This window comes from Bubalus bubalis, chromosome 5 (assembly GCF_019923935.1).
Source record: "Bubalus bubalis isolate 160015118507 breed Murrah chromosome 5, NDDB_SH_1, whole genome shotgun sequence".
Taxonomy (NCBI): Eukaryota; Metazoa; Chordata; class Mammalia; order Artiodactyla; family Bovidae; genus Bubalus; species Bubalus bubalis.
The window spans coordinates 57125721-57142096 of record NC_059161.1 but is presented as its reverse complement, the minus strand read 5'-3'; the positions used below and the strand labels follow the sequence as shown (position 1 = coordinate 57142096).

General features: G+C 39.3%; 1 protein-coding gene across 4 annotated transcripts in view; it reads left to right on the top strand.

Annotated features, from left to right (window-relative positions):
- The window catches only part of MARK1 (microtubule affinity regulating kinase 1), a 140945-nt gene extending 127343 nt beyond the window's left edge, over positions 1-13602 (top strand). The window contains exons 16-18 of one of the 4 annotated variants that reach the window (XM_025286081.3): positions 1133-1384; positions 7553-7597; positions 11477-13602. In XM_025286081.3, coding sequence (XP_025141866.2) covers positions 1133-1384; positions 7553-7597; positions 11477-11831 — 652 coding nt within the window. In that variant the 3' untranslated portion in view covers positions 11832-13602. Of the gene's footprint in view, positions 1-1129; positions 1385-7552; positions 7598-11476 lie in introns of all 4 variants that reach the window. The other 3 variants (XM_025286080.3, XM_025286082.3, XM_025286083.3) reach the window with 3 other exon arrangements.
- Positions 13603-16376: the final 2774 nt, after the last annotated feature.

The following is a 16376-nucleotide window of genomic DNA, read 5'->3' as shown; positions in this document are numbered from 1 at the left end:
TGTCTCTGCTTTTGAACATGCTATCTAGGTTGGTCATAACTTTCCTTCCAAGGAGTAAGTGTCTTTTAATTTCATGGCTGCAGTCACCATCTGCAGGGATTTTGGAGCCCAGAAAAATAAAGTCTGACACTGTTTCCACTGTTTCCCCATCTATTTCCCATGAAGTGATGGGACCGGATGCCATGATCTTCATTTTCTGAATGTTGAGCTTTAAGCCAACTTTTTCACTCTCCTTTTTCACTTTCATCAAGAGGCTTTTGAGTTCCTCTTCACTTTCTGCCATAAGGGTGGTGCCATCTGCATATCTGAGGTTATTGATATTTCTCCCGGCAATCTTGATTCCAGCTTGTGCTTCTTCCAGCCCAGCGTTTCTCATGATGTACTCTGCATATAAGTTAAATAAGCAGGGTGACAATATACAGCCTTGAGGTACTCCTTTTCCTATTTGGAACCAGTCTGTTGTTCCATGTCCAGTTCTAACTGTGGCTTCCTTACCTGCATATAGGTTTCTCAAGAGGCAGGTGAGGTGGTCTGGTATTCCCATCTCTTTCAGAATTTTCCACAGTTTAGTGTGATCCATTTACACATATTAATTTTGAAATTATTTTCCATTATAGGTTATTACAAGATACTGGCTATAGTTTCTTCTGCTATTCAATAAATGTTTGTTGCTTGTTGTGTTATCTATTTTTTAAATTAGAAATCTAGCATTCTATTCATACTAAGTCAAAGAAATTGAATCAAAATATAAATTTTTTAGTTAGGCAAAAATTCAATAGGTTTTTAAAAATATATGTATCATACATATTATTTTTATATAGGTACGCAAAAGCTTTTCTACTATGCTTGATGAAGGCTTGAGAAAGAATATCAAAAAAAAAAAAAAGAGAGAGATGGAGAAATTGTTTCAGTCCTTTCTTAATCTTCAGTAACGAAATTTTTATAAAAGGCATTTAGTCCGAAATGATAGTGTCTCAGTAATTACAGTGAACACAGGCATCACATCTGTCACCAGAACGAATAGAACAGGGCCGATTAAAAGTAGCCATGGCAACTTTCTAACAGTTTTTAGCATGAGCAAAACTGTTCTCCGTGGTTACCCTGTGTAACGCATCTTCCTGTGTCTCAGCAGCACAACCCAGCGCGTGCCTGCTGCGTCGCCATCTGCTCACAGTATTAGCGCCTCGACGCCCGACCGCACCCGCTTCCCCCGCGGCAGCTCCAGCCGCAGCACCTTCCACGGGGAGCAGCTGCGCGAGCGCCGCAGCGCCGCCTACAACGGGCCGCCCGCCTCCCCGTCCCACGAGCCGGGGGCCTTCGCGCACGCCAGGAGGGGCACGTCCACTGGTATAATAAGCAAAATAACGTCCAAATTCGTCCGCAGGTCAGTACCAACGCACTGTTTTGTTTCCTTTAGGGAGTAACGGATGTTTGCTTTTTTTTTTTTTTTTCCTTTCACCTCTACAGTGATTTTTTTCCAAAATGGGTTTATGACATTTCATTAAGACATGCTCTTTTTACAGAAACTTGAAGAAAAAGATCATGGAGGACATAGTCTTCTTCCTTAAGAAAAAAAAAAGAACAAAATGAGAAATTTAAAATTCTGTAAAATACAGCGGGAGGAACATAACTTGACATAAAAAAATGTGTGTTCTAACAAAAAATGTTCCCTACTTAAAAGCCTCTGTTTAGAAAAAGGAATTAAATGTGACTACATTTGTCCTTCAGATGGTACTTAAGAATACTTTTAAATCGCTCACTAATGACACACATACACATGTAAGTCCCCCTTTTATTCTGTCTTATAGAAAACCTATTATGTGCTGGAGTCACAGATATTCCTTACGTAATTTAACATCATAAAATCTTAACATCAGAACACAGTAAACACAAAAGGAATACAAGTGTAGTAATCTAATTCAGTAATACTGTGAAATTTTACTCCTTTCTAAAAAGTAACATAAGTATATAATACCCGTTGATTCTACGAGTGCCAGACGTGGTGCAGGTTATTGTAAGTTTAGTCCACTATCAGGTCCTGCTAAAGGCCCATGAAAGTCCTGTATGTACAAAGCTTTGTGCTCAGTGCTGAGCAGGTTTCAAAAATGAAGAGACAGCATCTGTGCCCTCAAGATTCCGCCCCAAAAGGAGCAGACTGTCTGCCACGGGCCACAGTACAGAATGAGCCCTGAATGGAAAGAGACGTGTGGGCGAGGCCCTGAGGGCTCCCACTAGGGAAGAAGTTAAATCTCTGCACTCGGTAGTTATTTGAGCAAATAAGAAGTTATGGGTAAGAAAGTATTATACTTACTATAAAAAATATTACTTAAATACTTAATTTTCAATGTTTTTAGTGTTCCTAGGGTTTCAGAGAGTGGGTGTAGAAAAGAGAAGCAGTGTCTATGGTCTCTTCCCTTTTTGTGGAACTGTATATAGACTCTATTCATGGATTGGTTTGCCAAGATCACGCAGCTGCATTTGTAACTTTAAATACCCTCATGCAAAGTCAGTTTCTAACCATATCAGACAGTGATTTTGTACCATTTGGGCGGTTACGACACCACAGTGATAAAGACCTGAAAGCTCCCCAGCAGTCACCACGACCGTGGAAAGTGCTGGGTGACCCTCTGTGGGGCACCAGTTAGATTATCAGTAGTTGGCATTTGACTGGCAATTTAAATCCATTTTTAAAAACAGTACTTTCTTATGGTTAAGCCAGAATTGATTTTAAGGTGAAGGAAAATAGATTTTGAGTTTAATGCCTGATTACTAATTATACATGAAGTATCATGCAAAATATTTCTATTTGCAATAAAATTTAGATCAGAGAGAGAAACATACTAAGGAACACTGGACAAGAAGTCAGGACCAGCTGTCAGAGCCGGAACATGCCTTAGAGATCATCATTGGGAGGTTAGGATGGAAGATTGTCACGTAGGCGTTCAGCAAAGGTGGACGCCTCCCGTGGGCCAGGCTCTCATCCAGGTGCTGTTGCTACAGCCCCTCCTTTCCTGCCAGTTCCTGAATGTCTTGTGACCCTCCCCCCCTTACTGCTGAAACCTTTTCCTCCCTTGGCCTTCTGCCTTCTTGGGCCCCCTGTCCCTTCTGAGGCTCCTTTGCTGGTTCTTTTAGGTCCCCCTGCCCTTCCCTGACCTGCCTGCCTCAGGGCGTGATTTTTGGACTCATTGTCTTATCTGGTTTTCCTTACTCTTGGTGATCTCATTCAGGCCCATGCCATTAAATTCCATCATATGTTAACAGTCTCAGTTTATATTTTTAAGCCAGACCGCTCTTCTGAAGGACAATCTTGTATCCAATTGTCTACTCGGCCTCTCCACCTGGTTGTGAAATAGACACCAACAGAACCTGTCCAGGATTCAGCCCTTGCTTCTATTCCCCAAACCTGTGCCTCCCTCAGCCTGTGCCGTTTTAGGTCATGGCGACACCGTCCTTCCGGTTGCTGCGGACCCTGGGCCTGGATTATCCTTGCCTCCTCCTCCTCTCTTCATCCCACATGTCATTCCGTGAGCAGTTGTTTTGGTGCTGCCTTCACAGCATTTCCAGGATTTAGCGGCGTCCAGCCCTCCCAGCACTGCCTCCACGGTCTCAGTCACTGTATGTCTTCCACCTCCTCACAGGTACCCTAGCTTCTGCCCTTGTCCTGTTCTGTCCTCAGCAATATAAGTCCTTGATGTAAAATCCTCAGCTTGCTTTTTGTCTCAGAATACAATTCAGAGCCCTCCCAGTGGCCTCTGTAGTCTGGCCACCCTTTCCTGCTCTGACTCCATCTTCTCCACTCCTCTCCTTTCCCCGCCAGCCTTTCAGGGCCCCCGACTGTCCTTGAGCGCACCAGGCATACCCGTTCAGGATTTCGTACTCCCCTGACACCTGTGTGGCTGGCTTCTACACCTCATTCAGGTCTTTACTGGGCTGTCACTTCCTCAGGGAGGTCTTCCTCCACCCACTGTTGAACATCACCACCTCTTCCTCCCAACACTCCCTCTTCCTGCTTTATTTTTCTCCACAGCACTTGATACTACGTGAAATAGTGGATTTCCTTGACTTAATTGTTCGTCATGTGTCTCTCCTAAGGAGAAGACACTCTCTGTGAGGGCCTTGCTCTGTTCTATGCTGAATCTCCTGCCGAAGAGTGAATGCTTCTCTGACGTGTGGTGTAGCATTCAGTGGCTGTTTATCCCATGAGTAGATGAATAATGTGGAAGACAGTTTAAAAAGTAAAGAAAGTTATTAAACATTCTGATAAGTGCTCTGAAGGAAACAGGTCCTGAAAGAGAGGACAAGGTTGAGAGAATAAGAGTGCTCAGAGCCAGCCTGTGGGGGGTGCTAGTGTGAAAGTTTCTCAGGTTCCACCATGCCCTTATTCCCCTTTGAACATTGTCATTTAGTGGAGGGTTTGAGGGGGCAGAGAGAAAGAAGCGAGGGAGGAGGTTGTTTGCTGTTGTTTGTCAGAAATTAGAGGGTGTTGTGTTTTTTTTTTGCTATGATGGGTCCTTTGTGCAGGCTTTCTCTAGTTGGGGCTAGTGGGGACGACTCTTCTTTGCGGTGTGCGGGCTTCTCCCTGCAGTGGCTTCTCTTGCAGAGCACAGGCTCTAGGGCACCTGGGCTTTAGTAGTTGCAGCGAGTAGGCTCAATAGCTGTAGCTCGTGGGCTGTAGAGTTGGGGCTTGTTAGTTGTGGTGCAACAGCTTAGTTGCTCCAAGGCATGTGAAATTTTCCCAGGCCGGGGACTGAGCCCATGTCCCTTGCATTGGCAAGTGAATTCTTATCCACTTACCACCAGGGAAGTCCAATAGGGTTTTTTAATGTCTTGACTTTTAACATATTTTAATTAATTCTGGATTTGGTTAGAGAAGAGAAAAAATGCTCAGTTCTGCTCCGAGGTCACTTGTCACTCTATGAACAGCTTTGGCTTTACAAATATATTTGTGTTCACAACAGTGCCATAAGGGTAGCATTTTGTGGCTCGAGGTGGGGCCATCTCATTCTGCTTCAGATGACTTAATGCAGGAAGACAGGCAAGAATGAATTTCCATCCCAGGGATGAACCCACTGAGCTGTTTAGCAACAGACAGACTGGACATGCAGCTGATCTTTATGCATTTGCAGCCTGTTGAGCTTTGGGTGTTAGAGGCTTGGCAATAAACTAGATAACTTTTTCAGTGGCTTATTTAATATTCTCAACTCAACTGTCAAGTTATCATCCTTCCCACTTGTCTTCTTAAGCTTGTCCTGGGCTCAAGCCCGGCCTTTCTCTGTGTTCCCTTTGGCTTCCTCACCTCACTCTACCTAAAGCTGGAAGAAATGGAGCGACACACTGACACCTCCGTGGGATCCACACCACACCCCATGTGCTGGGGGCAGGGCTGGCTCATGCCCAACTCACAAGCCAAGACACCTCACAGGTTCAGGAACCAACTCAGTCGATGTGCTACTGAAGCCTTTAAAAGATGGGGGATAAAAATAGGATGTTATAGGGAAAAAGTAAAGGAATTTGGATTATTAAGCTTTAAGCAAAAAAGGATACAGAATAGTTCAGAGTTAATCATTCATGTATTTGAAAACCATTATCACAAAGAAGCCAGCTAGTAGTTCTCCTTGGCCAGTAAGAAGCTGGACGCCAGAATGACCACATGAAACAGTTGTTTTCTGGGCTTAAGAAAGAACTTTCTAAGTAAAGTGATTTACACTAGAATAATCCATCAGGGGAGGACATAGACGTTCTATTTCCAAGTATTTAGAATGATTTGTTTTGGACGAGTTCTGTATACCTGTTGTGTAGACTGGAGATTATATCAAACCTCATAGTTCTTACATAGGGAATACCCTGATTAGTTCAGCTGATTATATATAAGGTATGTGGCTTTTTTAAACTTGTAAATGTTGGAGAACCGTGCCGCATGCTCCGCATGTGCTGTTACAGCCAGCTGCGCTTCTCTATCCCCAGGTGCCTCCTTCCGTGGCTGCTTGGAGCCGACTTACGCACTATTTGAAACCATTGCCAAATAGCAGAAGTTCTTCCAGTCAGTGTCCTTGTGGCATCCAGGCAGGCACGAACAGGATATGGGAAATGATGTGACGAGTCAGTTGCAAATAGTTAGCTGCAAGGGAAGTAGGGAGGGCCTAAGGTGTGTTTCATTCCTAATGCTTACAGTTGGGCAGCAGTCTGCCAGCCATAGAAAAGTCCAGTGCAAAAGAGATCCCTTCCTGTTAAAGGAATTTTATCTTAGCAGTAGGAATCAGCAGCATTATTATCTTTCTTGCCCAGTCGAAAGACTGCCCCTCAGTATCTATCAGTATATCTACATGTAACTCAAACTGCACACTTCATTTGAGCCTCCTCAAAAATGTGTTGGATTTCAGTGTGCTGTAGTAAAAATAGGTTTGTGTAAATGGCTTTGAACTTTTGTTATACTTCCCAAGGAAGTTGCCAGTTATTAGAAATTTAAGAAAACCTATTTGAATGTGAGAGTACATCTTATTATCCTTTTTAATTCAGATAGAAAAATGGTTTTTACCTAATACACTTGTCACGAAATTCCTATAGTTAAAGAGCCTGAGAAGTATATAAGGCATTCATATTTTAACCAGTTGAAGTTTTAGAGCTTGTTGTGCTGATATACAACATTGTTATTAATTTGAGGGATGAGGAAAGTGGTACTGATTTTATTCCTGTTGCATTCATTTTACATAAATAATGTTTCTGGAATGGTTAAAACATTAAGAAAATGTTAACTTAAGGGTTCAAGTTGTTGATTTTTCCCAGCTATTTACTGTTTTGCTATCACAAGTCATCTCAGTATATTTCAGCTGGTTTATAACTTGATATTCCTATGTAGATAATTACCTTTGAATATGACAAATTACATTCAACTAAAGAACAGTTAGTGGAGTTTTTCTGGTTTTATTTCACAGGTGGATATCCAGGTAAGATCAGTGTTTCTTTTAAGATTGAATTCATGTTTTTAGACACATCTGCTTGGATAGGCTGTTTGGTGTGCTGTAATATTTTATCATATGCATGAATCATTTGCATAACTTCTGAAGTAAGTTACTTGCATATTTAAAAACTAGTATTTATTTTCAGAAATACTTATATGCTGAGCTTTATTTCTCACTGCAAGGTTAATTTATATTTTTCTGAATTGAGCGACTACTCCAGTTATGGTTAATAACCATTATGAAGTTAAATCTTGCTGCTGATAATTATTAAATAGTTTTAACCTTAGATTGAACTAAAAGTGAAAAGATAAATTATGACTTTAAAGTCATGGCTGGAAATTGGAAGATTACGTAAAAATCCTAAACCATCACTTAGCATGTCCTCTCTGACAATACCCAGTAGACGCTCAATAAATGATAGTCAAGTGTGGTTATGATGAAAAACATAAATGATATTAGACTGACTAGTAATAGAGATTTTTCATGCTGGAAATTTGCTCAACAAGTTAATTTTAAAATCATTTTAGATACAGGTTTTCTTGGTCATTTTTTTCACTTTTATCATTAAATCTCAACCTTCACTTTGTTTTGAGGGATCCAAGTGAAGGCGAAGCCAGTGGCAGAGCCGACACCTCAAGGTGAGGAGCCACTATCACTCCTTGGCTGCTAGGTCCCTGTGCGCAGACGCTCTTTTGAAGTACTTACAGCACTGAATGAACATGGAGAGAACTAATAACTAGATAGAATGTGCATTTATAGTTTTTATATTGGTATGGGTTCTCCTAATGTTGCCTAGTATTTATTATTAACTTTGTTTGTGTTTCCTAAACATTATTTTGAACTGTATGCCTTATAGCCTTTCTGTCCTATTAAAAAACATGTCTTAAACATGCAGAAGAATTAATAGATTAAAATGTACTGATCCTTTTCTCACAAAAATGATGTAAATAAAATTAATCAAATAACCCAGAACATTGAGGTAACCAAATACATAGGAAGCTGTGATGTTAGAAATATATTTTAGGGGACTATTCATTGGTGGACCACATTTCAAAACTCTCACCCTGCCATATTTTATGGCTTTTTTGACACTTGATACTGCTTGTGTATTCATTTTGGTGATGGATCGCAAACTTGCGCACAGTCAGAATAGGGTGGAGGGCTGGATGAAACGGGTGGCTGGGCCCCACCCCCAGGGTTTGTGATTGGCAGGGAGGGGCATTGGCGCCACTGGTGTGGACCACGGTAGTGACATGTTAGTGCTTGTGTTGTATTTATAAATGGGAAGTTTAAGAAACGAAGACGTTTGATTATTTTGAATGTACACCAGCGTGAAGGGGTAACGCATAAAGCTTAGAACCTTGACAAGCAGTTCCTCAGTAGGACAGAGGCCTGGCTTCATTCAGGGATTATATTTGACCAGCTACAAGTCTCAGTTTAATTTCTTCTTTTAAAATTACTTGAAAAACAAGGCACCATGAGCTTTGGAAACCCTGATGGTTCAGTAAAGACTGCACTTCCAGTGCACATGTCGCAGGTTCAGTCCCTGGTTGGGGAACTAAGATCCCACGTGCCATGCAGCCAAAATCAAAAACCACCGTCAGCTTTGGAAAAGCTTTATTGAGCATCCCTATGTAGTCTTTTTTACAAACTGTGCTGTGTATGTGTTTAGTCATAATAGTTGAAATGTTTCTTTTTTGGGATTAGGTAGGGAGCCAGAGGGAGGCAGAACAATTTTCAGCCTCCTTTTGCCTATTAAATAAATACAGACTCTTGTGGTTAGCCCCTCCCTCGCTGAGTCACTTAGTCTTGAGCCCCCTTCTTCCAACTCATCCTGTCTTTCTACTCAATTTTCCTCTTGAAACATTTAATAGCATGTAAGGTCACAAGTGGCTGCTGATGCTGCATTTAAATCTGCATGCATTTATCTTTTTAATGTAGCTACATGTCTATCTCTCTCTATCTCTCTCTTTTTTTTTTTTTTTTTTTTGCTGTCGAACAAACTTATCAGATACCTACTATCTGTAAGGTACCAGCTGGTCATTTAATCCCCATGACAACCCAGTGAAAGGTGGACATTTTACAGATGAAGAAGCAGTAAGGAGCACTGGTGGGACCCAACCTGTTACAGTGAGGTTCTGTCCTATTCATGGTGGTGAATAGCGCTGGCTTCGAGCCAGACCTCATGGGTGTGAGCTATGCTGTGCCACTTACCTCGCTGTATACCTTTAAGAAAGTTACTTTAACTCTTGGCGCCCATGCTTCCTCACTCTGACTGCCTCCTAGGGTTGTTGTAAGGGGTAAATGAGTAATTAACACACGTTAGGCACCTAGAACAATTCCTGGTACCTAGGCTTCCCTTGTGGCTTAGCTGGTAAAGAATCCACTTGCAATCCAGAAGACTTTGGTTCAGTCCGTGGGTTGGGAAGATCCCCTGGAGAAGGGAAAGGCTACCCACTCCAGTAGCTACCCACTCCAGTGGGGCTACCCACTCTGGCCTGGAGAATTCCACGGACTGTATAGTCCATGGGGTCGCAAAGAGTCGGACATGACTGAGCAACTTTCACTTCACTTCACAGTAAGTACTCCTCCTAAGTCAGTGTTAGCTATTACTGTTGATGTCAGTATGTCCAGGCACTTTGTACAGTTAATGTTACAACGGTGGTGATGCATTTGAGATAAAGGTAGAAAAATACCTTGTATGTGCCTATTGTCTTAAGGTCACCAGGTTTCCTTGATGGAATGGAAAGAAAACTAGACTTGGAGTAAAACATCTGATTTCTGGTCTTTGCTTTACACCAGGAGAAGTGATTTAAGTTTCCCAGTTGTCAGTTCTGTTTTTAAAATGAGTGTTCAATCACATGACCTCCTGGGTGCGTCCCCGCCCTGGCACCCTGATCCCATGGCCCATGTTGTGCATATGGTCCTGGTGAATGACTCTGGTTGGATCTGCACACACACCCAGAGACCTGTGATGTCATAGCTTAGATTTAGTGAACAAATAAAAGAGATTAATAGAGAAGACACTGAGATATGCTCTCCATAGTTGCTTGATAGTCTTTGGAAATTTATTTTCTACACTTAATCTTTTCCCAGTTTTCTCAAGTTGGCATAGTTGGCAGAGGTTTGTCTGTTGAAATATCTAAGAATGAGGAGGAAAACAGATATGTAAACGAATACATAAAAATGTGTAAATATAAATGTATACATGAATATTATATGATAATATTGATGTAAAATTATATACAGACAAAATATTTATATAGTAGAATATAAATTCCTTTAAAATTGTATCCTTTTTTTTCTTTAAATCACACACAAGTTAGATTAGCAATTTAAAATTGTAACAAAACTGCTCAACAAATTTAATTACAGCATCTTCTGAATCATAAATAATTATTAATTTTACTTTTCTTTGATTATTTGAAGTAGATTTTCTGATACTATATTATTTATGGGGGGAGACCTCTGATAAGGAAAATCCAGTAAGGTTGACTCATTTAAGTCAGTCTCTTGCTATTTGCTTAGCACAGTTCTAGATGTATGAGATACATCAGTGAACAAAACCAACAAAACTTGCCCTATTGGAATTTACAGTCTAGTGATGAAGACAGACGATACATACAATAAATGAACTAAATAGTATATAAGAATGTGATAAGTACTAAGAGGAAGAATAGAGCAAGGTAAGGAATTGGCTGCCCCAGAGTAGGCATAGTTATTATAGACCACATGGAGAAAGTGAGCAGCCGTCTGAGGGAAAAGCATTTATGGCAGAGAGAACAGCCTGTGTAAAAGCCTTAAGGCAAAAACATACCCCGTATGTTCAGAGAACAGTATGGAAGCCAGTAAGGAGGAAAATAATAGATGAAGGGTTAGGGGTGGGAGTTGGAGTGTAATAGGCCACTAGGAGCCCCGTAGACTATTTTAAGGATATGTTTAGCAGAACATTGAAATCTGATGTCTGCACTCCTGCATGTTACCCCACACACCACATTCTTTCTCCTCATCATCAGGTACAAATAATCCCACAGTAGCCATGACTACTCTTCTGGTCCCCAGACCTCCTATGCAAAAAAAAAAAAAATAGAAAAAAAGGAAAATTTTTCTTAATATTTCAAAAATGTGTGTTTATAAACAACTTGCTTGTGGTCTCCATTTTGTATAAATGTATAGAAAATGGAGAATCTGCATTTTCAAACAAATATGGAGGAAAAATATCAAGTTGTTTGCTTTCGGATGCAAACATTTCCCACAAACAAATATATTTAAGAAAATAAGCTGTTTTAAATGGAAGATATTAATACGAGTCAAAACAGATGGCATCCTGGAATCTGATTTTTGTAATAGCAAGATGATACAGATCTTTGTATCTACTTGAAGGTAGTCTACAAACTGGGTCATTTTATTAGTCACTGGGTTGTGACTGCTTATATTTTGTGTGTGTTTTGATGTCTTTGCTGACAAGAATTTTTGTCTTCATTTTTCCCCCTCCTCGCTCTGTCCTCTTATTCCAGAAGTACAACAGGGGAACCAAAAGAAAGAGAAAAGGAGGAGGGTAAAGATTCCAAGCCACGTTCTCTGCGGTTCACGTGGAGCATGAAGACCACTAGTTCAATGGACCCCAATGACATGATGAGAGAAATCCGCAAAGTGTTAGATGCAAATAACTGTGATTATGAACAGAAAGAGAGGTTTTTGCTTTTCTGCGTCCATGGTGATGCCAGGCAGGATAGCCTCGTGCAGTGGGAGATGGAAGTCTGCAAGTTGCCACGACTGTCCCTCAACGGGGTCCGCTTCAAGCGAATATCCGGGACGTCTATTGCCTTTAAAAACATTGCATCTAAAATAGCAAATGAGCTTAAGCTGTAAAGACACTCGAATTTACAGGATCAGGGAAGATACACCCGTATATGAGGTACAGTTTTTGAATGTACTGGTGATGCCTAATGTGATTGGCCTGTGAATCTCCCCATGTAGAATTTGCCCTTATTGCAATAAGGTTATACATAGTTATGAACTATAAAATTAAAGTCAGTATGAACTATAATAAATATCTGTAGCTAAAAAAGTAGGTTCACATGTACAGGTAAGTATATTGTGTATTTCTGTTCATCTTCTGTTTATAGAGTTGTATAATAAAACAGATGATTGCTTAAAAACTTGTATAGTTGTCTAGATTTCTGCACGTAAATGTACGTTTGATGCTTTGAGTTGAAAATGTTCTTTCTGTTATTTACATTCTGGTGGGTTTTTAAAATTCTTATCTCCATCATGCAATTTTGAAAATTGTGTCCAGAGTTTAAAAAGTGCACAGAAAACTAGTCTTTACAATTGTAGCATGGACTTTTAAAAGTTATTTTTAAACCATATTTAAATTTGAACCAGAAGCTGATAAATAGATCAGCTTTGTTATACACAGAATTACTTCTGCTTATCTTTGCTCTTATCCTTGTTATCAGACAAGGTTTAGTTGAGAAGATACAAAATGTTTACAGTGTTGGCACTTAGAGGTTTTAAAATATAAAGTACATGAAAATAATAATAGCTTTGCTTGAGCTAACTAAGAAGTCCTGGGGAAGGAGTTAAATCTACATAAAATTTCTTTTGAATTTGAAAGTGTTTCCTGGCCCACTACTAATTGGAGCGGCAAAATTAAAGAGAGTCAATATTTTACCTGGCTATTATCATGTAAAGTGTCACTTAGGTTTGCTGCCTTCCAAATCCCATGACATTAATTGTGAAAGTATAATATAATAATATTGCGACCGTTTCATAGCACAAACTCATCTTTACAGTGTTGAACAATGCATCAGTTAAGAAATAATGCCACCTCAGGAATTAATGGGCATTGGGAATGTTTGCCTCATGCTCCCTTCAAGCCTCTCCATCCACCCCTGACATAGTACTATCTGTCATTACATAAGAGACTTTGGAGCAAAACATGCTATTTATAATAGTATATTATTGATTTACGCTTATGTGGTTGTTCAGTTGGTTCCCATGTGACCTGTTTTAGTATTTTGCCAGATTTCTTGTATTTATTCCACATCATTATGCCTATAATGTGCAACTTTGTAATTGGGCATTTGCCTACTTTTCTTTCATAATTAGTGATATATGCGATGTAAAACCACTAGTAAAGGTACATTTTAATACTTGTTATTTTCTACTGAATTAGCCTTGGAGGTTGACTGTGCAATGTTATTTAATGTTGTAATTACTGTAATATCAGCATATGGGCCCCATCTGCACACTCCTGAGAAATAGAAAGTGTATTCCAATTTCATCAGTTTAAAGAGAAATAAAGCTGTGACAAAATACTGTCCTTCTAGCCTGCATTAGAAAGCTCTAAGCGTAGGTGATGTGCCATTCCACGATGGCTTCCAGACTAGGGTGACCTGTACTGTACTGTGATGTAGCTTTCTTCTGTAACAGCTGTGTTCTAAAATGAAGTGTATTTTTGCCTTAGCAGAGGATGGTGTTTGGAAACAAAAAAAACAAAAAACAACTGTGTAGCCCCCTTTTAACCTAATGTTCATTCAAAAAAAAAATGATGCAAATCTTTATTCACTTTCACTGGTGCACACTGAAATTTTACTTGAACAGTTCTCATAATAAAGCACTTGTCTTTTGCTCTTTATCAGAATGTGAATTACCTGTTTTCTAGTGCAAAAGTCTTCTGTATGGGGAGTTTCTTTTGTGTGTGCTAAATTTTAATTAACAGGGTAAAATCTATGTAGGTTTTTGAGATGTCATTATGACAAGAAAAAATTTAATCTTTTTATTGGAATTCCTATCAATTAAAACATTTTTTGAAAAATAGACATGCTTTTTCCAAAGTAGAAACTGACTGATTTTTTTTTTTTTTTAACATTTTCTCACTCTGGTTCTCTCTTCTGTGTTTGTAGCAAGGAATTTTACTTCAGTACTTTTTAATGAGCTAAAAATGAAATCTTAATATTCACTTTAGGTTTTTCCATTTTATATGGCAACATAACTTTTTTTTGAAGATTTAGAGGAGTTTTATAGTATGTTTGCATAAATAAATACCAGATTATGTTCACTGGCTATGTGATATCAGGATTTCCTTCATTTCTGTTTAAATATTATTTGATATAACATCGCTAATATTAAATTATTTTGTAGAGACAGTATTAATTTGATAAATAGTAAGATGAAATATGCTCCAGAATCCTGACTTGATAATATAATCTAAGAAGGGATTTGATTTAAAATCCAAAATACTTTATTGTGAAGTGATTTTCACCAACAGGACTGTTTCACAATGTGGGTAACAAAAAGGACATGTGATGGAGTGAGATACCAGTTTACTGTAAATAAGTGACTTAATGTATGTGTCTGTCCATCAGGATCTCTGCTTTCACTTTAAAAATATCTGTTGATCAATAGATATTTAACTCCTTTAAAATGTATAAAGGAGTTGTAAAAGGGGGTTTCCTACTTCTGCAAGATTTTGGTCCGTTTGGGAAGACAAAATATAAACACACCCAAACCAAAAATACACACCCAAATAGAAAACAGTGAAAGTGCTCAAATAAGCACAAAGAATAGATGGCTGTAAGAATTCAGAGAAGGGGGGTTCTGTATCAGCATGAGAAAAGAAGGGCATTTGAGGGATTTCAGGATGGATAAAATTCAAGAAGAACGGAGGGAACATGTGAGAAAGGGCTGGAAGTTAGTAAGACTGTAAGACACATTTTAGAAATGAACCACTTATTTTATGGTGTGACAGGGTTTACCTAGGTTGATGGATAGAAGATTATGTAAAGCATTGATTGGCAGCCTCAGCTTGAACCTATGATTAGAGGGAAGCAATTTGGGCTTTTGAAGCCCAGGAAATACCTAATAAATTGATTGTAAATGAGCAATTCATTAATTTGGCAATTTTTTCAAGTACCAATATACATCAGATTCTAGGTTCTGGGGAAACAGCAGTTAAAAAAAAAATCTGTATCTAATAGAAATCTGTGGGATGATTGAAAGCTAGATAAAGCCAGGAAGATCTTTTCAGAGGCTATTAGCTGTAAAGCGTGGATGAAATAGTCTAGATAGAGATGGTTAACATAGCATTGAAAGGAGGGTATATTTGAGAGACATTTCTAAAGCTGTATCAACAGGATAGCATGAGTAGAATGTGGCCCATATTCTACTGAGTGGAGTGCAGGGAGAGCTTCCTGGCATAATGATTCAAGTTGTCAGCTTGCACATGATTCATCCAACATGGATAAGTACTAGAGTTATATCCTTCCACCTAAAGCAAGAAAACAAAGACAAAACATGAAACAACAGATTCGGATGGCGTTTTCATTTTGATGGAGTGTTTTCAAGACATGTTTTCAGCCAATGAAGGACAGTGATCCCTAAGAGGAAACAAGTGAAATGAACCTTGTGACTCACCCAGCTGTCTGCCTGGAGAGAGTTTCCAGGCTGTGATACATGGAGGGGAAGCCCATGTGGAACCTGGTGTACACCGTCATTAAGGAGTCCAAGCTGGGAGACCGGGGAGACTGAGGCAGCTAAAGTCTGGAGGGAGACCGCTATACCAAAACTCCAGAGGTAAGCAGAGATCAGCACACACGTGGAGAAAGAAAACTACACGAAACCAATGAAAGGACCACCTGAAATACTGGAACAATCCTCAGACCTCACACAGAAGTAGTGCCTGCTCCAACCAGCCGTAGTGAAAAACCTCGTAATTCAGGGGTCATGGGGAGAATACTCAGAAGCTTTGCCTCAGCGATGGAAACCAGTTCACCCCAGATTAAATACTGTGTTGTTCCTGCTTAACAAAGTTTAGCAAGCAATGTCCAGAAGAACCATTTCTAAGTAACTATGTTCCAGAACAGAGCTCAAGAATCACCTGACATGGTAATAGTCATAATATCTATCCTCTATTCACAAGTTTTCCTGCATGCAAATATTAATGTTCTAACTGAACTATTTAAAAAAATTAGATCACACATTTAGGTAGAAACTTGTCTACATCGCATTTTAATTTTTTTAAAGCCAGCATGGTTAAAAATTAAATTTTTTTCATTCATCTCATTGGTCTGTAACATTGTATTTTCTGTATATGCAACAGAACAGTACATGTTCATGAGTATAATGCAAGAGATGTGTGAAACGGTATATGATGAGGAATTATCTGAAAAAATTATAGTACAGCCAGTGCATATTTCAGTTTTTTCAATGCTCTTGGCACATACTATATGTTTTGGAAATAAATCCCCCAAAACTATTTGTAGATATGGAATATCATATGTAAGTGACATCATCATTAAGAAAAAGAAACTTAGATAACTGCTGCTGTACTGTATTATCATTGCAAATAGACATGTTCTGTAAAATTTCCTAAATAATTGCTGCTTGCTTAGCTTACCCTTAGTGGTTTGA